The 25,301-nt window shown below is 41.1% G+C and overlaps 1 protein-coding gene across 16 annotated transcripts in view; it reads right to left on the reverse strand.

Moving 5' to 3' along the window:
- The window catches only part of CELF4 (CUGBP Elav-like family member 4), a 700,852-nt gene that overhangs the window by 11,833 nt on the left and 663,718 nt on the right, over positions 1-25,301 (reverse strand). For all 16 annotated transcript variants that reach the window (XR_007907278.1, XM_051804503.1, XM_051804504.1 and 13 more), the window contains one exon: positions 11,902-12,068. Coding sequence is in view for 15 of the 16 variants with exons in the window: in XM_051804503.1 (XP_051660463.1) it covers positions 11,941-12,068 (128 nt within the window). In the remaining variant the exon portion in view is untranslated. The remainder of the gene's footprint in view (positions 1-11,901; positions 12,069-25,301) is intronic.

Consider the following 25,301-nt stretch of genomic DNA (forward strand, 5'->3'; position numbering starts at 1 on the left):
AATAAATCCCAAATTGTATTTACATCCAGTTGAGTTTGATCAGTCTCAGTCCTTCAGGTTTCTGGTTCTTTGTCACCTCAGGCAGCCTGTGCTTATGAGGCATGTCCCCTTGTTCCTGCAGCTGTGCTGGCTTGGGATTGCTATCTTCCCCTGATCCACAGAGCTGAACTGGGAAAATTCAGCAAGTTCCTCACCAGTCTCATACAAATGACAGGATCACATTAACCTAAGCCTTTATGCTCCTCCCTGTGCCTAAGGGCTAGGGATTAGTCTGACTGAGGGATAGTGGTCCAGTAGAGGTGGGATTAAGTGCATGTCCCACCCACTTCCATGGCTGTGAAGGAAATCTGCCAGTGATGGTGGAGTCCAGGGCAAACTTCAGAAAGATGCTACCCATCTCTGCAACTCTCTTTCCTTCTCCTGCACTCATCAGGGCAAGAAAAACCTCTGACCATCTCTACAATGGCTCATGTCCACCACTGATTCTTACAGAATTTCGAGGGAAATTGAATGTGCTCAGCCTCTTGACAAAGGGCACATTGAGAAGATGAGTCTCAGGAAAAGAAATAACCCAGCAGCCCCTCACTGCTGGTGTGCAAGTTCATTCACTTGCTTCCTCTGAAGCAGAACTCCAGGAAGGCAGGTTTTGGCTCCTCCTTCCCCTTGGGAATACAGGAGACAGATTAAAGAGTAGCAGAAAAAAAGTTATTTCACAGTTAGTCTGCCCCGAACAGGAAAAGGTTCCTGACACCAACAAACTAATCAACACTGAAAGCTTATGAGGTCAAGGTTTCCCCTCTCCTCCATTATTCTTCTGATTTTTTCTGACTGGCTGGGACTCAATAGACTGCCCTGGCAAGTCTGTAAATATAAAATCCTTTCTTGCCTTCTTCTGGAACTCACCAAAGACCATTTGAATACCTTCAGGGAGAAGTTAAAACTCAACAAAATCAAAGCAACTCACAAGAAACAGGTTGTCCAGCCAATCTTCAAATGGTGACCATTCTGTAAGTCAGTCCCAAGGAGCTTGTCTCTTTTCAACAGGAATTGGGAAAGGCAGCTCTCCCTCCTAAGAGCAATCCCTCTGGATTCAGTGTTTTGTGTAAAGACTTATGGCCAGGAATGCCAACGCCAAATAACTGAACTGGCCTAGCTGGCAACAGGGTGAGAGCTGTGCCTGAAGGAAGCAGCTTGTGACCATCGAGGTTAAGCTCTGACCATGTGGGCTGCCTTGAGCACCTCAGTGCCTGTGCCTCCTCCCCTGTGTTGCCTTGAACAGCCACCAGTCCACAGCTGTGGGAGTTTCCCTGACCTGACCACCAAGAAGAATCCACCCTTTGCAGAGTCTGAAAAGAGGGAAACATTTGCTATTGGCCCCTACCCTTTACAGTGTAAAATGCTTCTGAAGTCAAATGAGAAGAGTTTATACACCCTCTTGGTACAGAGGAGAAATGACAGAGGAGCTGGGAAGATCTATGACTTGTGCTGCATTGGAAATGTCCAAAGTTCCTGCCCCAAAGCACTGCCTGTGTTCTCTCCGTTGCAACGCAAGGAACTTTATTTGGCACTCTTTCCATGGCAAAGGTAAGGCTGCTCCCTCCACCTCTCCTATCCTTGGGCTCTCTGATGGGACATGCTCCTTCAGTGCTTTGGTAGAAAAGAAGGAAAGAAAAAATGCCCCATTCCCTACCAAGATCTGACAAACAGGAATCATAGCTGCAGCATAAGCTTCTCTGATGAATTCTGCCTCAGCAAAATGAAATTAAGATTTCAGCAAACAAGTTCCAATTCCGTGGTACCAGTAGAACAAATGACATCTGATAATTGCTAACTCCTTTTGCTTATTCTTTGCTCTGTTCACCCCATCAGTCTCTTCAGATTATATTTTCAGCTGAGTTTAATGAACGCCATTTATTAAACTAACACCAGGGTTCTGCTTTGGCCTCAGACAGATGTGCCTGCTAATATGAATCATTTTGTTCAATTGGATTATTCTGATGGAGAGCGGATCCCTGCCACTCCAAGGAGCACAAACAAATGGGGAACAGCTCGCCTCCAGTTGTGACCAGCCGCTCGCCTTCATTAGGAGGCAGCTCCAGGCTCCGCAGGCAGCTTGGCAGGATGGTGTCCCTACTGCTCCTGTCAGCCAGCAATTCTGCTCCTTTCCATTTCCCTCTCATGCACAGAGAGAGCCCAGATTTCAGGGTGGCCCTGAGCCTGGTTTGTCCAGGGGACATGAGCATCACTGCTACCTTTCCTGCGCTGGACGTGGGCAACAGGGTTTGCCACCACCTTCATCATGATGAATGGTCCCTATGTGAATGCAAACCAGACTGCCCTAACTGTGTGTCCTTCCCTTCCCAGTATGGCATATTTGACCTCCTTTACGTTGACACCTGAGAAAATGTGGACCACTTATTTGCTATTGATCCTTCTTTACTCTGATCTTCTCCAATTATTTGGGCAAAGGGACAGGGATGATATGCTTTTAAAGGTTTGTGTTAATCAGAAATAAGAGATAACATCCATCTGAAATCTCCTAGACAGATATTCCCTTAGTCTATCATTTGGGATTTTAGCGTTGAAAATTTTGGGTCAATCTCTGTAATACCTTGTGTTCAGGCACCAGACATCCATCTATCTGTCTATCTCAATACAAATCCTGCCTTCTGTGAACCATAAAACTCTGAGCAGAGTGACATTACCACTTCTCACCTCGACAGAACACACTGAGCACACGTAACTTGGGGAAAAATTACAGAGGCAATTTGAAAGATTAGAAGAGAAGAAGCAGAAGATTTCTGCTCCCTGAGAATAAGTGGCCAAATCCCACAAGTCTTTAGCTGGCACAAATCATCATCACTCTGTTAATGCCTACTCTTTTCCCAGGTGAAGGGCAGGCCCAGCACTTGTCCAGATACCTGTGAACTTCAGGACAACTCCTTTATTCTAGAGCATTTCTGAACAAAGAAATTGTTTGCATTTTAATCCTAATAAACATTCTGGGGTTACTTCCAGAAATCCCTGGTGAGTATCAGAAGTCAGGCTGTCAGGAAGTAGGTCTGTGAAAGAGAGAAGACCCCGGAGAGAGCCCTGGTGCCAGTCTGTGTGCCTTTACTAACAGCCCTTTAGCATGCTCCTCAGCAAAGCCATCTACTGAGACATTAATTCCTTCATTCAGGTTTAAGTGTAGGAATAGTTCTCCAGGAGTGAGACATTCCTTTACTCCTGATGACGATCTGTACACCCTTCTCTAAATTGCATTACAAAGTGCTTCACAGGTAACGGGAACAAGACCTATAGGAATTCCTGTCGGGATTTTTTGTAACAGGGTCTGTACAGTCTGTACAAAATAATGCTCTTGTGAGATAAGAGTAGAAGACAGAAGTCTCTCAGATAAACCCCCCTCTGAAAGCGCCAAGTCTCTTAAAAACTGACATGTAAGAGCCCAGTTTCCTAAAGCTGGAATTGGGCTACCTGCCTGGTTCCCTTTCCCAGTGTCCAGTCCGTCATGGTGGAGAAATACGTACCATACAAGGAAAATGCACAGAGAAAAATAAAGAACATGGAAAGCATTCACTTCTCATATGTTATGGGAAATGGGATGCAACCTCTACTCCTGAGTGGAAAAGTTTCAAGAGAGTAAAGAAAAATAGAGTATCTTTTCCAACAAAGACACATTTGTAGCTGACTGCACAGCCCTTGGGTTTAATGGCCCAATCATTTCCAAATCCTTAGAAATCAAGGTGGTGAAAACCTGTTTTCTTGTGGAACAACCTGCTTTTTCAGACTCTACCATAACAATCAGGGCCATGGTCCACAGTGCATCCAAATCAACCAACAGATATCTATTGGCTTCAAGGACTGGGCCTCATATAGCCAGAAATCTCAAAGGTAGGCATCTTGTCACTGCGAGGATTTTAAAGTGTTACCCTGCTTTGCATAGAACAGATGGATGTTTCTTACATAGGAAAAAGTGGATATCTGAAAAGGTGGGGAAGGAAAATGTATCTCCCAATAATGGGAGAAATCTGCCTTCTGAAGAGGATTACTGGAGAGTAGAACTGCAGCTTTCCAGGGGTGCAAGAGAATTTCTTCTGTTTGTCAGTCATTGTTGTATAAGGGGATTTTAAAATAAGCCACAGAGATGTTTGGAGATAGGCATGATCATTTCACAGTCTCTCTGCTCTAAGAAGACCACAGTGGCCAGAATGGTGACATTGTGCCTCCCTCTAGAATTGCAAATAATTGAAACATCTCTGCTGGGAGAACATTTAGAGCTAAATAAGTAATAGTGGGCCTGAATCCTTGGCTGCCATAAATCAGTGTCACTTCACTGACTTCAGAGAAGCTGGTGATTGACGCTGCATGAGAACTTAGCCCGATCATGGTTGTGGTTAGTACCTTTCCAGATAGAGCATTGAGTTTTCATTTACTCTGCTTCTTGCTTGGGGAATGACTTAACTGCTGTTCTACTTTCCCCTCCAGCTCAGCCTTCTACCAAATATTTCAAAAAGGTTGGATGAAGCTCAGCTAAGTGGAAAAACGAACCGTTTGAAATGAAAACTCTCTCTTTTTTTTTTTTTTCCTAACTGCAGTCACAGGGCAGGATGAAAGACACTTGAGAAGCAGGGTTTGTACCGTAAACCTTCAATTCTCTGCTACAGCTGAATCAAACACTTCAGAGACCAGAGTTTTGATATTCACTTGTATCTGGCCAAAGTTTCCGTACCCATGAATTATTCAAATATGCAATTATTGCATTTGCTATATCACTGGGTATAACCGTGGGAAAGAGAAACAGTGTCCTAGTGCAGCTGATTGTATATGCCTTCCAAACCATAAGGACATCAATTTAAGGTGCTCACATTGATGGAGTACTCTGCAACCCCTTATTAAGATTCTTGCCAACTCCTGTAGCAGTTTTCCCCTGCAGAGTAAATTTCATGGAGTTTTTTTAGCCTCCCTTTTCTTTATCTCTACAGTGTAAGTGCCAAACACTACCCCATACAGCTTCAATTCATGGTTCTGCAGTAGCTCTCAAAGGTCAGTGACAAAAAGATAGGATCATTTTCAGCTTACTGATCAATGCTGCACAAGTGACCTGAGTCCTGTGAACCACATGTTGAGGCTGACTTGTAACTCTAAATTTATTGAGAGTTTCCAGTTTCCTGTGTTAACCTTCTCTGCTGTTCACTTCTACTTAGAGCCAGAGGGCTGTGCCCTACCTTTGTCCTATACTGTCCACATTATCCCTACCTGGACAAAAAAAAGCATGTTCATGATGCTCATGTTCTCATTAACTAAACTCACCACAGACAGCTCTATTGGCCTTCAAATATGGGGCCATCTGAGAGGAACATCTCTAAAGCCCTAGACCTTTCTGATTCCATAAAATGAGCTTCAAATGACTTGCCCTTTGCTCTCTCCCCGAGTAGCCTTATTTGATGGTCTTGCAGGAAAATGACCATGCTTGGTTTTTTAAGACTCATCCTGAATTTTCATAAGCCTCTTTCACTGTGGGTCTCTCCCTTCTATTATTCTCTTTGTACATATTTTGTTTAGCGGAAGATTCATTCTGCCAGTGTTTGCTGCTGCTGCTGCTGCTGAAACAAACATTTTGGCTATGGGTGTCTCCTGTGCTTTTCCATCTCTTCGACCCTCATTCCAAATCATGGCTGTTTAAAACACCCACCCTTTCCTTTTCTTATATTTTCCAGCTTTTCTTCAAGTTGCAGTCCCTTGTACACTGGCCTAGCAAATCTCTGTGATGAATGAATGTAGTAAAAGGTTCCTTCAAAGGCTGCTGTTTTCAGATTACTGCAGCTGCCCATTAACTAACACAATTGAAGCTCACACTGAGCTCAAGAGGCTCTAAAATCTGACTTATTCAGATAATCTGTGTGACATTGTCCACATGAGCTCCCATACCAATCTTGTTGGTCAAGTTGTTGAATTTGACACTACCACCCTTCAGTCAACCCTACAATTTTGCATGTTTTGCTGTTGGAAGTCTTTGAAGAGGGCACAATCATAACAAGCTCCTGGTCTTTTCACAGCACGGACAAGTCAGAAGGCTCTTTGTTGGCTGAGTCATTGGCAAAAGTTCTCACAAGACACCAAAATTTTACTTCAGATCATAGGAACCAAGAGCATCACAGTGGGATGAGAAATGGGAGGCTGCTTTCACATCTATTATTTAGTACTGAAATAATTATATTATCTAACATTAAAAAAAAAAAAGGGGGGGGGGGACATGGGTTTTAATGAAGAATTCCTGCTCTGAACTGAGGGAAAGTGTTATGGTTTTGCATTGTACTGCTCTATCAGTCCCATGACAAATAGCATGGATCCGTTAGTGACCTACATGGACTCATTTAGATGCAAACACAGCAATACTCCTGAAAAGCTGCCCTGCTTTGAGGACTAACAAGTTCCAAATATTGCTGAATGGAACTCAGTCTCAGAGCAGTAATTACTGATTGTAATTTTGGAGTAAATTCAGTAATTAATTATTGTCGTTTTCCATCAGTGCATTATATTGTATGCCAATCTTAGAATACAATAATTAGCAAATGGGATTTTGCATGCTCTGGTATCGAAACTGTGGTTTATAGAACAGACATGAGAATTTTACCATAATAAAGTTATAAGTAATTTAAATGGGCAGGCAGGTTAAAAACTATCAGCCAGTAAAGAGTTTCCTTGTCAGTTTTGCAAACATCTTCAGGAGCTTTGTTTCAGCCTCTCCCACCAAAATTCATGTCCTTTCTCTCAGTACAAGCACAGCAACAAAGTTGGGGTTGCAAACACAGTGAGAGATGCTTAATTTTATCTCAGTTGTCAGTGGAAATGAAAAACAAAAGTAATCCAAAGATTAGAAAAAAATATTGGCTGAGGTGATGTTTTTCCAGTACCTAAACAGACTTTCCTAAATTAAGCTGTGCTGATTTTTTTCTCTCTTTATTCAGTCACATTAAGCTTGTGCTGGAGTACTGTTTTGATGCAATTATACTAGTGCAAATTTCCATAATGTAAGCAAGTCCTAAATGATCTAAGTGATGACTAAAGGAGGGAAACAACAATAATCTGTGCAGGTGGAAGAGGAGCTGGTTAGCATGATTGTAGGAGGCATAACTACAAGAAATGGGATTTTATCCTGATAAAAGATATTTGGTTTGAATCTCAAGATGAATAGTCTAATGGAAAACAGTGAGATCAATGCAGCTGCAGAATAGCCTCTCACTGGAGGTAATAGAAACTTATCTGAGAGGCATAAGCAGCAAAAAAAATCAGTAAAAAATACACTTTCATTAGACTTTGCATTGAAGTCATCTGAAATGACAAGAGAAGCCAGAAATTTTCCATTCACATCTGTTTGTTTATGGGCATTTGGAATTTTGCTTGTTTGTTTTATTTTTGGCTGATAGTGTCTACTTACTATAAAATGAAGGGGTTTTTTTATTTGTTTGTTTTCGTTTGGTTTTGGTTTTTTTTTTGTTTGTTTGGTTGGGTTTTTTCTCTTATTAGGGAGCTGAAAGAGAAAAACGCAAAGTTTTCCAGTTTCACACGTTCTGCAATAAACCACACAGGTTCATGAAGCTGTGAAGGAGGACGTGAACATCTTTTTTTTTGGTTTTTTTTTTGTGTTTGAACTTTGGCCTATGTTATTTCCCCTGGCGTTTTGGAGAAGCGGGTTGCCTGGACACTGCATTCGTTTAATGTTTTGTCACTATTCTTAGGAGCACAGCTAAGAAAATCTTACTGTTGGCCTTTTTTCCCCCCACTCTTCTGTTTCCCTTTTACCTCACTCAGTCTGTCTCACTCACACTCACTTTGTCTCTCTCAGTTTCATGCCAGTGCTCTCAGTCAGTCTCACCCAAATGTCCCTCCACCTTTAGCTTTAAATAAAACTTCAACAGCAGAGTATCTGCCCAAGGTGGAAAGCATCTCTTTGCTAATGATCAGTCACTGTAATGAAGCCACAGAAGTGGAATGGACAGGATTTTCACTGCTCTTGTGTGTAATGTCTTTTATTGATCTATCAGCTGGATGGTTCTGGGCTGCTCTGTGTTATGTCCTTAAAAAGAGCTGTGACCTATGCAGTTTTCTGGGCAGCATTATCCTACCATGGGCAGCATTATCCTACCATGGATAATACTGACTGAGCATGGATGGGGCACCACAACGAGCTCCCAGACCCAGTGCAGAGGGCTGGAATTGAACTGATCACATCTGCTCCCATGGGGAGGAACAGAGGAGAGCTCTCCTCCCTGCCTGTCCCGGCAGTGCTCCCTGGCACTGGCCGTGCAGAGGGCTCACACACAGCCCCAGACACTGCAAGTTGTACCTGAAACTTTGTTCACAGCACAGGGTACTGAAGGGCTCCTAGGAATGGCCACCCAAGGGAGCTGTGGATTTCAGGTTGTTTTTTTCTTAATTATTTTGTGCATTTTCTATATGAAAGACACACAAAACGCCTCTGAATCTTTGCCTCCTAGTCCTGAGGGGGGATTGGTAATAGAATGTATTGATTCTGGCAGAGTTACCTCAAATGATTCTCTTCTCTTTTGCTTTCTCCCAACCCACCCTTTCTCTACCCCCTCTCTCCCCTCCCACCCTCCCTTTTACTTTCCCACAACCACCTCTTTAATTAGAAAGAAAAAAGAGAACAGAGGCAGCCATTTTGGAAACATTTTGCCATCTAAATTCTTCAGAGCTTTGCTTGCTGCAGCTTATCTGCCACATCACAGAGACCCTTTCAGTGTCTGACAGCAAGTTTAGAGCACTTGCAATGAAAATAAAGGAGTTCAAATCACTGTGGCCTAGACTGCTTGTGTCCCAAAAGGGAGATTTTTACTTTTTTTTTTTTTTAAAGAAGTGCATCCAGAATTAAAATTGAGTGAAGATCTTTCTCTCTAAGTTAGGAAATAAGCAGTCTGGTGAATTACATCAAACTGGGTGCAACTTTTTGTTGTTTTTGTTGTTGTTGGCATCTTCTTATTTTGAAAGGAATTCAATAAAACAAGGTACTTCCTTAAAAAAACCCCAGTTAAAAAGTTTCTTGAAGCACATGAGTAATTGCCCTGATGTCAATATGGTTATACACATGCTTCAAATTGGAATTAAAGACCCTGAAGAGCTGCGGCGAAAGTAAAGATAGATAAAAAACCATACTGGAGTTATTGTGTTTCTATCAGTTAAAAGAAGTTGCAAATCAAACTCCCGTGGGGGTACAGTAACACCGTGCCGAGCCAGGAACAACTGACCTATCTCTGAGTCAGGCTTAGCAACTGAGTGCTTAGCAAGTGCTGACAGCTACTGCCCAGCCCTGGTGGGAAGCTGACTTGTGAACACCATGAGTAAGAGCACTGTCTGCTTCTAAGGTGCTGGTGTCGATGTTTCCAAGCACTGGAAAGCAGATGAGCTGAAGGAAGAGCTGGGTTTAAGCCCTTCTGATATTTTGGGTACCCTTGCTGTCACCAAGTGTTCTCTCCAGTCTAATGCAGTAAGGTACTCCCTGTGCTAAACAAAATCCTTCCCTGGGATATGCTCCTGCAATGTCCTCCTGGGGCCACAAGCACTCAGGCAATTCCCTTTGTTAGGTGAAAAAATACATACACAAAACCTTTTTCTCCTTTTCTAAAAGCCAGGTACAGCTCCTGCAAAGGTCTCGCCAAGGTGTGAGTATACAAGAGAATAAGGACCTCTGAGACACATTTACTCCATTTTGGCAGGATCTCTAAAAAACTCTCCTGTAAGCCAAGTATGGAAGTGACACGGTGGTAACAACTGAATGATTTTGCAAAGCATTAAAACCAAAATAAAAACCAGGAAGGCTAAAGGACTTCCTACTTAGAGGCAATACATCAAGACTCTTCTGCTTTGTAGAAGCAAAGGAAAGGGAAAAAACTCTCTAAGGGAGACATATGAAATTTTATTACCATTTTACCTACTCGGACCTTTTTATATAATTTGTTGGGGAAAAAAATAACGCAAACAACAAATCTCAGTCCTACTAGTGAGTAATCCTTTTACAGGAAAACAAGCTGAGAACCCAGCATCAGCCTGATCATGTAGAAGAAGAGCACTTCATAATGATCCATGATAATAAGAATACCATAGACTTAAATCTTTAACAGCACAGGTGTCCACAGCCCTGTATCTTCTTACACACTTAGGAAACAACCATATCCTCAGTGATCACAGCTATGCTATGATATAAAACTATTTCTTGGTGCCTAACTAGGGACACCTTTGTGTTCCTTGATCCCTTTGCAGGTGCTACTGAAAACCTTCCTGACAAAGACAGTCCTTGCTTTAACAAAATCGCATGCATGCATCTCCCGCTCTCCCCCAGCAAAGCCTGCAGTACAAAGCCAGTGTGATGAAGCAAAAAGCGTTTGGATATGGAAACATATTTTGGTTTCAAGCTTCCAAGAGGCCTTTTCATAAGCAAGGAAAAGAAAAGAGGTATTCGAAGAGGGAAAATTCATTGACAGTTATTTTCATATGGTCACATATAAAGGAGAGTCTAAACTACGGACCTGTTTCTTGCACATGCACCTGATATGTTTATTGGAAGGTTTCTTAATCTCTTTTACATTGTCTTCAGTGCAGCACCTCTTTCAAAAACATTTTGATCCCATTCCTTAATTCCCTGGGAACAGGGTACTGCTCTGAAGACTGGAAAAATACATTTTTCAAAGATATTAGAGATACCAGTGAAAAATTAAACCACTCCATTTTTGTTTGGGAAAGTTGAAGATAGGGATTTCCTGCCTGTCTTAGATGAGTCAAAAAGGGCCTGAATCAAAATCACGGAATCTTAGACATTACAGCTAAAATGGCATGGAAAGGTCACCTAACCCATCTCTTTATCACTAATTCAGGAATACAAATTGCTTGCTACAGCTTAGGGCCTTCCTAGCTGCTGCGTTTATCTGGTGTGGAACTGTTTTAACAATAGGGAGACTTCCTGTCTCTGCAAACAAAAAAATTAGGGGTCAATATTTCTGTTTCTCAAAGAATTATCTAATGGAAGAGCCAGCCAGTGGTGGAAAATATTTCCATTTTTGGAAATATCTCCATTTTTGTTATTGGTGATAGGTTGGGATTCCAGCCTGCTGCTTCTGATACTTTTGATGCTGTTACATGTATTATAAGTTCCCTTGGAGCATCAAGCTGGCTTCTTTCCAGCAACACATAGTACATAAGTCTAACACTGAGACCCTAGGTCCTTGCTTGAGCTAAACTTCCTTGGCTTTGGTTGGGTTTTATCTACACACAGAAGTTTAAAACAACTCAGGAAGAAGTGAACATGGATCCCTCTATTAATTTCTTGGGTTTGGGAAGAAATAAATTAGGAGTTACTTGGTTGTTAGGGAGACATATTTACATCAAGTTATTATGCTGGGATGAAATTGGATACAGACTTTACCGCATGAAGAATGAAGAATGCTTTGAAACGTTTGCAACACAGAGCTATTGAGACAGACACTGTCCCAGTCCAGTCACCTGGGATTAAACCGCAGCCCAGTCCCACCTCTCAACTGCAGATTTTCTTCAGGCACTAAAAATGCTCTCTTTGGCTGAGCAAGGAGAATTAGCACAGTTGCTGACTCTCCTCTAGTGACCAGAAACACTTTCTAGAGATGCAGGATGCCGCTGGGGTGAGTAACTTGGCTCATCCCTTGTTAAGCATCCTTCCACCTCTTTTTCTACAGACATACACACACAAACAGTCCCTAGTTTATGTGGGGGTGTGTGTCTGTGCAGAGTGGCTCTAGCCAGAGTGAAAAAGGCAGAAGCTAGAGAGTCACAGAACTGTATATTTCTGAGGGTCTACAACACAGAGAGACGCTACAACTGTAGCTGACACCCCTTTCCCCATGCAGTTACCTGTGCTAGTGCTTTGTATCCAGTGGTTCCCACAACTCTTCAGTAGGGACGATTAGCATCCTTTGGCCTCTTCAGCTGCACCTTCAGCCTCTTCATGCCAATCTGGAATCCATTCATGGCCTGGATAGCAGCTTGGGCACTGGCAGGATTGTCAAAACTCACAAAACCTGTCAAAACATGAGGCAAGGCAGGGGGCTTAATGAGCTGAAGGGTGCCAAGGCACGTACATGCAACGACCACTGAGAATGAACATGGGGAGGGGGGTGAGGGCTCTGAGAGGGGGGAAGTGAGCAGGTAGGAGGGTGGGCGGGTGGTCAGGAGAGTGAGGAGAGGATGGTTGCCAATGTGGGACAAAGGATAGGAGGGGTTGTTACAGATCAGTGTCCCAGGACACAGTGCCTGGTCTGAGTGCTAGTTTGAACACAAGACTATGTGAAGCACAGGGATCCAAATGTTGGTGCCACTGAACCAGCACACACAAAATTTGGGTCACCTTTGAGCTGGGAGTCAGCAGATGTAACGCATGGTCTCAAGGCACTCTATCTTACTCTCTTTCCCTCTATCATGATTGGGGTAAACCTCTAGACCCTTCTTAACTTGCCAGCATAAATTTTCCTTTGCCTTCCAATCTTAACGATGAGGGGAATCTGATATACCTACTGTTACTTCCTTATTATGACAATATAAGTAAAATGTGAATTTAATAAGTTCTCCGTTATGATATTCATTGGCATGAATAGTTTGATTGTTGGCCAGCTAAGCAATATAAAGACCTTTAATAACTGGCAATTTCTTCAGACTTTATGTTGACTCTGCAGTTGAGAGAGATGAACACTAGTACCTTCCTAACATGGTTTCCCTGAGTAGTTTCCTACTTTACCAGCAAATCATCCAATCAACCACAGAGCATATCCAGCAGTAGAAACTACAGTGACTGAATGTTGTATCTATGGGTCACTTAAAATGACATTCTTTGACTCGATGGAAGACTAGTTCTCTGGCAATCTGACAAGTCAAGATAGGTCAGAAACACAGAGGATGCAATGCATCTAATGAATTTAGCTCGGGAAGGGTTTTTGGTGTGGGTTGATTTTTTTTTTTTAATGTTAGATCTAAAAAAAAGCCTAATTTGTTCGTTCTGTGTATGACTGTAGCTGGAGTGACCATGGGTCTGAGACATTAGTGAGGCAGGGGGTCATCACGCTGTACAAGAATTGCCTCTGCTATCTTTGCCAGAAACGTCCCTGCCAACATTTCTGAGCACAAACCCTGGGTGAGACTAGCCCGGACCAGCCTGCACTCCAGACAAAGCCATCTGCTTACCCACCCCTGCAAGGCTCTGGCAGCACAAACCAGTCCTAGGAACCTGGTGTCTCTCAACAGACAGCCTGAAATGAAGAGACAGTCTCTGAGCCCCTCAAAAAGCTAATGCTGAGTGTTTGCTGCCAGGTATACACCTGCTCCTGACAACAGCACCAGGCCTGGCTTACAGCCTTGGACTGTACTGTGAATGCATTCAGCAGCACCTCCTCCCTGGTCCAGTTCCTCCTTGAAAACAAGTCTCACAGGGTGGCTTCCCTTTGAAAATGACAGAGCTGCATATGGAAGGGTACCTTCTCACTCCTGGATTCCAGTTGTGCCTTTGGCTAATAATGTAACTTCATGACAGGTCTTAGACTCCAAGTGAGATAGTTCAGGTGTACTGAGTATGGCACATGTGGTTTTACAAGGGAGGTACATGGAATAAACAGATATCCCTCTTTGTCCTCCCCTCTTGAAGCCAAAGCTCCAAGTAACTGGCTGTCCACGCAGTTTTCCTGCCAACCACCTGGATGAGGGGGTACCAACACGGCAGCTCAGAAGATGTCATAAAAAGTACTGCTCAAGCCTCACAGCAATCATCAATTCCTAGGCAGAAAACTGGAGAGTAATGAGCTGGGGTATTATTCAATAGCAGTGGATGTGCTCTTGCAATCACTTATTAGCCAGTAAGTGCCTGGTGATGTTCCCAGTTCACATCTGACTAGTTGAATAATCTATTAGTCAACAAAGTCCTATGATTCAATTTCAGTGAAAGAATAAATTAAACACCTCCTGATTTCACCCAGTTCATTCAGATTCCCTTGAGAGTGCTTTAGTTGATCTCCAGCTTTAAATATGTTGTCTACATACCTCATATCTTTGAATATAGGACGTAGTGAAAGCCATTTCTTTTTAAGATCATGTTAGGATTGCTAATATTCATGACCAACAGACATCAACTGCATCAGTAGACTAAAACTGTGCCAAGGAAGTTCAGAGAAACGGGAACCTAATAATCTGTACTGCTGAATTTTTTGACTTGCGCTTAACTCCAAAGAATTTCTAGACAAAGCCTGAGTATTAGCACAGAACAGAGGCTGTTTTCAGAAGTTAACTTGGATGTGGTCATGATACTCTAAGTGAGAAAATTTAATAATTTGGGCGTGGGCCATTTTGTGCCAGCTGTTCCCAGTGCTAGGGGAAAGTGCCAGGTATGTTTACTGCACTAATATATATGTAGTGATCAAATACCAAAACCGAGTTGGCTGCAGCTGAATAATTGCTTAGACCATGTCTTTAGAGAACCTATCTTGCCTGGGAACTTTAATTTCTACTCTTGTAACTACTCCTGTTTCAACATCCCTCCTACTGACTAGATTGTGCCTACATGTTCATCCACTTGTGAACAGAACACCCTACAATAATCAGTGGAGATCTAGTCAATGGAGTGTAGAACAATATTTCTCTCTTTTTTCAGGGTACTCTTAGCTGTGCTCAAATGAATCAAATCCCACTTGGCTGTGTATCAGGGACCAGTGCTGGCTGCAATGAAGGCAGGCACCTTAGCTTAAATCAAGGTACCTCTATTGTAGGATTTACCTGGTTCCATAACTAGGAGTGATATCTCAAGGTAAGATGTTGTTAACTGCCTAGACCTTGGGTGAGGCACTCCCCAAAGTGATGTTAATCAAACTCCTAATGTATGCAACCCCCTCCAGAAATGTGGCCCAGTATGACAGACTATTTGTTTACTTTTGCCATGACTAGACCTTAGTGGGATGACAAGCCCTGGTGCTGAGATGGTATAATCATACCTCTACAAGAACCTTGCTGTGAGATAAGCTCACAAAGCTACACTAGTTTTTATCATCACTTTGCTTTTGAAATGGAATTCTAACCCATTTCCTCATTCTGTGCAAAGCTGTAAATAATGCCGCATTTTAACAAATGGGACTAATAAGAGAGATCAGAAGTGCATTTGCTCACTATATTTCATTTAGACCAGATAATGAAGCTGGGAGTCGTACTCTGATTTTGGTATTAGTTGCCTGCAGATTTGGACCAGAAGTTTTCTCCTTGGTTGTTCTGATATCCACTGATGCAATATAAAAATCTCCTCCTGATAGAGGAGATGAGATGGGAGGCCTGGTGAAAGAGAAGAAGGGCAAATGCTAATAACTGTGCACTTTCCTTGTGAGCACATTCTAGAGACAGAGCTAATTCCTCTAGCTTCTTTTCACTGTTTTAATTTTTAGGGGGCCTGATACGCTCAGAAGTTGCTGGTCCATCCAACCCTCCTGCTTTCTGTTATTTATGTGGAGTTGTGCTTCATATTGTTGAAGGTATTTAGATTAACTAACTCCAAAGAGAAGATGGCTTATTCTGAGAGTTGAGATGGCACAATTATAAGGGATAGGCAGATAATGGGCATATTCCTTTCTTTTCTCAGGTCAAATACTTACTGGCAGATTTGACTTTTTTTGTTGTTATATTGGCACTATTGCCAGTTAAGCATCTAGGTTTCTTCTCATCCATGTCCGCAGGGTTAATGGTGCTATGAGAGATTTAAACATGTATGACTGGGAACAGAATGTGTGTACTGGGAGAACAACTTAAATACTTGTTTCCTAAATGGCTTTAATGTTTGAGCCCATGGGCTCAAAGCATAATGGTAGTACTGCACATGCTATCTGTGTTTTTAACACCACCCCTGCATTGTCATCTACACTCTTGAAGGACAAAAAAGAAAGGGGGAGGTTAAAAAGCTTGAAGCTCTTTCTGTGCGTCAGTTAATTAATAATCAGAGAAATATATGTTCTGATCTGAAGATGGTTGGTAGGAGGACAGCATTTTGTGATAAATCTATTTTATGGGGGGGATGTTGGTGTTTTTTCTTTTTTTCCTTGTCCCCCCTAACCCCTCCCCCAGCCCCAGGGATTATTTAAAAACGCTGTCCTAATAAATGATTTATCAAAGCAGAAAAGGAGGGAGAAAGCTGCTAGGATGGCAACTGAGGGCATCTAAACTTTCTGATTCTGCACAACTTCTTCGAGGAAGGTAGTGATGTTGAAGTGCATGACTTCTCCTGGCCTGCTCTTTTCCTGCAGGACTATATAAACTATTAGCAGACAGAAACTGGGGTAGCATCTTCAAATTGTTTTATTTTGTCCCCCTTTCCTCCATAGGAAGTTCTGCTGGTGAAGCTTGCAGAGGGAGCTTTATGCCTTTCTCATGACATCAGCATGATCACCAATGGCCTTATGTAAGATATTACTTAAGGGCTGTTTTTCTGTTTTAATCATCTGGGATGATAAAGGAGGGAATGCACAGTCTACCTCAGAGTACATTTGAAGACTATTTTGGAATTGTAACCTTTTAGTTCACAGTGAGTATTGTCTTTGCATGTCCATTAATTATTTTGTGCACTAAGTGCAGTCCTGAATGAGCCCATCGTTATGTTCCTGTGGATCCTTAATTGGTTTTTCTGAGTTTTCTGTTTCTCTTTGCATCCAGCAAGAAGAATTAGTGGTTAATGTGCAAAACAGCCTTTTGATGATCTGTTACCAGGCTGGAATAATATATTGTCTCTCTTCAGTTGAAGCTTTCCTCTGGATGGAGCTCAATGCTTGGTAACTATGCTGAGCATCCCCTAAATCAGGAGTCACGACCACGAATGAGGTGCAGATGCAAGCTTTTAATCCAAACCCCTGAACTCAGGGCAGATGGTCCTACAGCAGGTCCATTCATGTAACTAGGCTGCCTTCAGGCAATGGAAAGGAGAAGAAGGACCTCAAAAACCCAAATGTTTAACTTGTCTTAAAGATAAGAAGAGTGTTTTAATCTATGTTTCAGATACTTTCTACCATCTCAGAGATGCAGTTTGTGAGAGATTGCAACAGAGACAAGTAGGGATTACTAGCTCTTTTACTAGTGCTTACTAGCTTTTTTAGGCCAGATATAGGGAGTTTTTTTGTTTGTTCTGGTTCTGGCTGTCAGAGTATTTGTCTGACTGCCATGAAAGATCTTTCTTGGTATTTCTTGTTTATTCAGTTACAAAAGTCATTAGCTAAGGAGAGAATTTCGTTCTTCTGAATGTTTTCCTCTTGACATTCAACCCATATTTTTTTACTGGAGGGAAATAAGAATAACAGAAGAGCAAGAATCTGCTGCTCAGTCTGTGGAAGGCATATTCTGATACAGTGAAAGAGAAGAAATGCCATGCAAGTGGCCTGGGCACTAGCACTGGAGAAGTCCATGTCTCTTGCTTCCCTTGTGTCCAAAATGCTTCTACCCAGGCTATAAGAAGAAACCTTGGCCAGACTAGAGCCATAAAATCATAGAATACCCTGAGCTGAAAGGGACCCACAAGGATCACTGAGCCCAGCTCCCAGCCCTACACAGGACAGCCTCATGAGGCACACCATGTGTCTGAGAGCATACTAAAATGGAAGAAGCTACAGAAAGCACTGACAATTGATTAGATCAAAGTCCTTGCTCTCCTGTCCTTCCCTCAAGCATTTGAGTGAGGAATTATTGATATAATTGATTATTAATATAGCTGTCCTTTTAGTGCATGGCTTCCTTGCTTTTGTTACTGATCAGTGATGGGTGAGATCTAGGAACAGCAGGGAGGCATTTTTGGCTGTGAAGGTAGCAATAAGGTGCTCACACCAGAGCAGTGTTTCTGTGAGAATGATGCTGGGGAGGAGCTCCTGTCCTTCTCCCCCATCAGGACCTGGCCACCTGCTCCTCAGAACTTCCCTGCTACTTCGGTCCATTTCAGCCTTACAACTGCTCAGTTTGCTTTTCTCTGTGTTTATTAGTCTTATCAGAGAATGGAGGTTTTGCTTTAATTGCCTTGCAAGGTCTTTACCTTGCTGTGTTCTTTACACGATGTACTAGCTGCTGTCTTGCAGTTTTTTAGTGCTGTAGAGAATTTCAGGATACAATCTGTATGTAAGTAGCTCTATAATGTATATGTGCATTGGAAGGTATTGTACTGTAAGGTGATTTATGGGTACTGGAATACTCAATAAAGGAGTACGTCTGCAGATCAAGGGCATAGCACTTCAGCTGTTTTCCGGTGTCTAATAGGGTTGGATGACTTTTTGGAATATTTAACCTTCCCCTGATGTTTAATCATGTCCAAGAGGGATCTGTCTATCCAGTTATCCATCCTATCCATCCATCCATTTATTTTTTTAATGTATGAACAGTCAGTAACTGACGACTATGCTAAACAACTACTGTAAAATATTTCACATCTGCAGGATGAGATAATTGAAAACTCAGAATATTCGAAGAATTGGCTCAGAAATTTGCTGAACCACTAATGTTCATTTTAGAAATTTATGGAATATTAGAAAACCTTCAAAGTGTTCCAGGAAAAAAATTCTGATATTAATTTTTAAGTATGTAAACTAGATGACCTGGTAAACTTAGTTAAATTTTCATAAGTCTGAGAAAAATTATCAGAACTTTGATATGAGATAATATGACAAAGAATTTAAAGATATACAATTAGTACCAATCATCATGGTTTCATGGAAAATAGCATCTGTCAAATGAAACTGATTGCATGAAACTGCAAGTTTAGTGAATAAAGTAAGTTATCATAGAGTGTACTTAAACTTTACTGGAGAATTTGAGAGACTCCTTCTTTACAAAAAGTGAAATTAGCCCAGAAATGAGAACACTAAAAAAATCGTGAATTATGGTAAACAAAATTGCAGAGATTCTAGTAGGTTCCTTCACCAGTGTGCTGAAATCTCTGTGCTATTCAGTTTCTCTAATATTACCTGGAAGACATTTGAAGTAATTACTGGTAAAATTGGCCTATCATATAAAAACAGTGAAATAATGACAGAGGTAAGTCATGTTGACGTGGGTCACTGCATGGGCTAGACTCAGGTAGAGAGTTCCATTTTAATCCAACCAAATGCAAAATTAAGTATCCACAGGAAAAAGCAAGTGGGTCACTCATAAAAAGAGGAAATCTTCATTAGAAAACAGTGCTTCTCAAGAGAAGATGAGTGTTGTGATAACAGCCAAATTCATGAGCTCTCAGGATTGTGCTGAAATACTCAAAGTCCCAGGACAAGGTAATGTTACCTCTCAGCATGGCTCAGGAAAGGTTTTTACTGGAATTCTGCATTTTCTGTTCTAGTGATTTCTCTACTAAACAAATAAGTTTTAATAATTATTCTGGACTAGAAGAATAATTCTAGGTCTGAAAGAGTAATGGGAGTGGCCATAGTTTATTGAAGAGAAGGTTAAAGTCTTCTGACCATAGGCTATAAATAATACCTAATAAAACATATGGGGGGTTTAGAATAGGTAAAAAAAAGAAGAGCTTGATGATTTCTTCTAGATGGAAGCAGACATTTGACAAATCTGAAGTGGAAATAAGACATTGAGTCTGCCTTTTTTAAATAGTGAAGGTAATGAACTATTTTGGAAACATCTTGTTTAGCAGTAGGGTAGAGCACCTATCACATGAAATATTGATTGAGAGATTTTCTAAAAAGAATGCTATGACTCAAGCAGAAGGTTTTACCCTGTCACATGAGCTGAGGAATCTGGCATATGTTATTTCAGAGTTCAGTCCGAAGGATGAGAACAGTCCCTTCTGATACTGCATATCTGTCTGTCTGTCTGTTGTTCATTTTGCATTTCAGATATTTAGAAAATCAGTTCTTACCTACTAATCTGGCATGGATTGAGGTAACAGTCATGATAGAGGTGACAATTGATGTTAATGCCTTATAATAAATGGCCCCAAAGTGTGGGCTGCAGACCACTGAGACAGCTGACTGGTACTCGTTCTTCATCTTGCTTCCAGCTGAGAGAAACTGAACAGATGGGAAGGGGAGATTAAATGAAGAGTGAAAGTAGATGGCATGATTAACTTTCTCTAAAGGTCACAACACCCAATGCAGAAGGTAGCTTGAAATACACAAGCATTTTCTTTATGTCACCTTCCCATCTTCCTGTGTATGAAGCTACCTCCATACATCGAGTCAGTGTGAGCTGGAGTGTGCGGGGAAGTTGGTCTCTGTTTTTGTTCATTGTCTGCCGGATGCTCTCCAGAGAGTACCTCTGTCTGGAGAGGTAGAGAGAAGCAGTATCTTCTCTGAAGAAAGTAGAGTGCTACAGATGCTGACCCTGAATATGATCCTTAAGACCAAGAAGGACTTTTCTTCCTATGAGTCTTCATTTTCGCAATCTATATGGTGTTAGGTTATTTTTCATAGCAAAATTACTGTCATGACTCACATTTAAAACACAAGGTTAGGATTCAAGATTAGATTAGAATTTTCACAATTTAAAGTACTGCACGGTCAGATCAGATTAAGGTTCAAACTGAAAGAGGGGAAATTCAGATCAGATATATGAAAGAAATTCTTTACTGTAAGGGTGATAAGGTCTAGTGGAAGGTGTCCTTGCCCATGGCAGGGGGATTGGAATGAGATGATCTTTAAGGTCCAACCCAAATAATTCTATGATTTGGTGTTGGTTTTGGCTCATGCATACATCTGGGCACATGATCAGGATCAACTTTTTCCAAAAAGATGAAAAGAAGTAAAAATCTGATATAGAAAACCGCAACAGATCTCATCATAAGAATGGAGCTAACATTAAAAACTCTTTTTCCTGTAAACAGAACTTGTCTAAAGGATGAACAATTGCTTGTCTGATGCTATGGACTGTGGTCTACCCATTCTTATAAGTAGAAGTTGAAGTTATCCAATAAATTGATGGAAGAAGTGAAGGATTCAGACTTCAGCCGTTCTTTGGAGTCCCCGTTAATCAAATACTGGACCAATACACACACATGTCTGCTGTGGACAAAAACCTTTGTGGTTCTTCTGTAAGAAATATAATGTTCCAGCCCAGGTGATGATGATTATTTTTCTCACAAGGAACAAAGTAGCCAGTGACGAATTACCCATAGATGAGTAAATAGTATTTGTTTCCTTTTTGAATGATGAGTAACTGAAGCAATTTCCTAACTACTTTCAGAAATGAATGGAACTCTTCTTGACTTGCTTTCTGAGTCTTCTTGTAAACATTTGATGGCATGATGTGTCAATACAACATTTATGGGGAAAGTACATGTTTGGAAAAAGCAGGTGAACTTTTGAGGAGATGTTCTTCTCCAATGGAAAATCAGAGACAAAGAATTAGTTTAATGTAGGTTTTACACATTAAATGCTATTTTTACATTTGTTTTGTTGGAGTTTCCAATATAAACAAGTGAAAATAATTACTGAAGCTCCGACCAGCCATGTCACAATCTATTTCTCATCTTAATCTAATTTCTTTTCTCCCAGGTTCTCTCTTGGATCCTACCTAATTTGTGACTTTTGATACAGAAGCCATGTATGAATACTGCAGCTACTGAAATCACCAGTCATCCTTCTTGGTCTATAAGAGACAAGTGTCATAAAAGGTGACCTTTTTTTTTGAAAATATTTTGTTGCAGTGAAGAAAATTCCTTCCTGGACTCATCAAAGAAAAAAACCCAAACCTCAAAACACCCAAACAAACCAGGAAATCCTACCAAGAAGGTATACTGTGAACTGTACTAGTGACTATTTTTGTAAGTTCTCTCATGTCCCAGAAACTCCCTGAAATAAATCCATTCTTGATGCATCAATGCACAGAATCTCCCCATCTTGCTCTTGATGACCATTACTTAGATGGACAACTAACCACCTCTTCCCTCCATGTTGTTAACACCTGATACCTCATTATGGGTCGTTCGGGGCAACCCGATAAAAAGACCTGAAACTTCTCTGGTGGGACAGTCTGGAAGTTTCTGTTCAGAAGACAGAAGTGATGATGAACAGTTTTTGGCCACAATTTTCAAACCAATATTTTACTTTCTGTGGAGGCGACTGTGTGAAAACCAGCTAACAGAACTAAAAGTGAACTCAAAGGAAAAAAAACCTCCTCGTATGCAGTGAGTCACTGGGAAGGGAAAGGAAAGAAAAACATCTCTTAATATTGTGAACTGGCACTGACCTATGCTGGGTAGCAAGAGGGGAAGGGAAAGAGTTGTACAGCTATGTTTTAAACTGGAAGATAATATCTCTTCTAGATCCAACTAGCTGTAATATCTGTGGTCCTTTCAGTGTTAATGTAAGACCTCCATGTTTTCAACTACCCACAATGGACAAGGAAACGATCATCTGGCTTCTTTTTTCAACAACATCAATGGGAATGAAACACCATCATATTATAGTATAGCTGCTGATAGATTCCTGTGGTTTGCCAGCAGAGCATCCACCATTAATGGTCTTCAAAAGAGTATCCTGAATCCTAGAGATCTCAGTGAAAACCCACCTGCAGTTCCTCAGAAGAGTTACATTCAGTCTGAGGGACCTGAATCATATCACAGATTGACTAAATCTTGATCTAGTTCTGTCCTCTGGGGCCCCTGCCCAATGATCTGTCTGAGCTCTTGATTCACCCTTGGTTAGGAGATGGGAAAATAAGCTTGTGTATTAATTAGTGAAATAGGAGGAGAGAATTATTGCTTGAAAATATGTTTATGAAAATGCCTCTGAATAGACAAATTGAAGACCTGAGAAAGGCATGATGTTTATTGATAATCAGGACAGGAATCTTAGTTTGAAGAGATGAGGAAAAATATGAGTCACCCCTAAAAAAAGAAGTCGCTCTTGCACTGAATTAAAAAATCCAGCAGCAAAAATTCTCTTATAAATATTTTTAAAAGCCCAGTAACACAATAATCCTTCTGGCATCTGTTCAGCCATGTCAGAAGAGACACTATGACTAGGCTTTACAATTTCTGGAAATCCTTCTAGGGAATGATTTTAAAGGGTCGGTAGAGACCTGTCTTTAGAAAAGTCATCTAATTTCACCTTTACATGGTCAGAACACAATCAAATTTGTAGGTCATGTTGTCAAAACGGGAAAAATCTGTTGCCTATGAAGTCGCCAAAGACAGCAACCCCTCTTAGATGTTAGATGCACCTCCTCCCTTTTAGAACAGTAAAGATGCTTGGCTAAATATCAGGGGCACTGAAGTTAAATTGGTGAAAGTGGTATGGTCCTTATGGGTCCCTTCTAACTTGAGACATTCTAGGATTCATAGTCATGCACAGTGGTAGAATGAGAGATGGGATATAAATGGAAACAACTGGGGTTCAGACTGAATACAAGGAGAAGCTTTTCAGCTTGAAGGCCAGCAAACATTGGAGCAGGTTGCCCAGACTCAAACCACTTGTTCAGCAATTTTTGTTGATTTTAATAACTTGTATCTGCAGTTTGTTATTGCAGAAATATATATCTAGTATATACATGGTGCACATATTTGTACATATGTGATATGACAGATCAACACTGTGGAGAGAGAGGAGCTGATACTGAATTTTTGGGGGGGATTTGAGAAAGATGATACCAGAAATGGTTAAGAAAATGATACCTGTTTTTATGGGGATCTGCAAATGGTTACCTTGCTGACAGTCTTTGAATATGTCAATGTATATTATTTGAAGATACTAATCTTGTCTGGAGATCTTTTTGATTTTGGTTTACTTACTTGAAAACGGAAGATATCACATGCACCCATACATTTAAACAATGATAAGGTTGCAAAATGAAGCACTCAAGTTAGAAATGCATGAAATTATGTTACCTATAAAATTTTAATTCTGTATTGTTTTGTGTATGCATAAAGGCATTGCTTCTAACCACACATTTCTGTATTTTTCTCTTTCATGGCATCCTTGTTTTAATTACTGTCGAGAATGAATAACATAACAGGGTGAGAAAATGGCAATGTATCAGACTCATTATTGCAAGTGTTGGAATGTAGACAGTAAATAAGGCAGGGAAAGGATAGTTTTGTAGTTGTACAACCAGATGCTGCCTTGGAAAACTAGGATTTTTCCCTATTTCTGCCATGACATCCCATTTATGCTGGGTATATCATATATCACAAAATTCCTTTAATGAGATCTCCTAAACTGTTTTTTTTACTGTTAAGCAAAATAGAGTGGCTCTGAGTGCCAGTGCTATACTGTGGCTTGAATCTGCATCACTTAACTCTCTTTTCTCTCAAAAGAGGGTGGCCAAGAGACAGTCATTGCTTAGTCATGCCCAAGCAACGTCCAGCCGTGAGTTGTCATGGCCCAAGTCAAGACAATGGTGTTTAAAAAAAGTTAAAAATACATGTATAATTATGGCATAGCATTTGAGCAGATACGTGAGGCCTCTTTAGTTTGCCAGTGAAGATGAAGGTGTACTGTATGTTCTTCTTTCCTTGGTGCTTGGTGCATGACCTGAGGTTTCACTGGCAGAAGGGCTGCTGCCTGTACCTGTATCTGAAGCAAACATAAACACAGCATGCCCTGCACTGTGCTAAATACTTAGAGAAAACAAGCAAACAGACTGACCAGGCTTGCGGCATCTCAGATTAGGAATCCAAGATTAACAAATGGTCTTGGATATCTTTTTCTGCCTTGTGAGCCCCTTGGTGAAATGAAGACACCATGGGCACTGTCATAATGCTGTTACTTAGCTCTGTGGATCTTTCAAGTGCTCTGCTGGGAAGGGCCTTAAGAAAAGAGATGAGGAAATAATAATAAATTCACATTCATAGCAGGGTTTGAATATCTTGTGGAAGGAAGGCCTGAGGCCAAGCACAGGGATCTATTGAAAAGATGCTCAGTGACTATCTAGCCAACAGACTTGAAGACACTGAAGCACAGTCCTGTGTAGTGGATAAGAAAGGATGGATAGATAGCTATAGAGAAGTTGAAGATAGATATATATGCATAGGATGGTTGGATGGTTGGATAGACCGATAGAGACTCATCCCCTCTACAGCTTGAATTTGACCTGCGTCAGAGAGATCTTGGGAAAACAAAAAATAAATCAGATATAATATGTAGATAAAATACTATAGTGGGTCTGCAGTTTCACAAGAGTAGGATGTGTTGACTCTGCATTCTGCAAATCCATGACTTTGAGTTCAGAAATGGGCTTGCCCCCTGGAGGGGTCATTATTATGACTTCTGAACAGAAGCTTGTGACCATAATGAAAGCAACACTAAACTCCCTCCTCT

The sequence above is a fragment of the Manacus candei genome, unplaced genomic scaffold, assembly GCF_025592945.1.
Source record: "Manacus candei isolate 608988 ecotype Guabito, Panama unplaced genomic scaffold, ASM2559294v1 h1tg000061l, whole genome shotgun sequence".
NCBI classification, from domain to species: Eukaryota; Metazoa; Chordata; class Aves; order Passeriformes; family Pipridae; genus Manacus; species Manacus candei.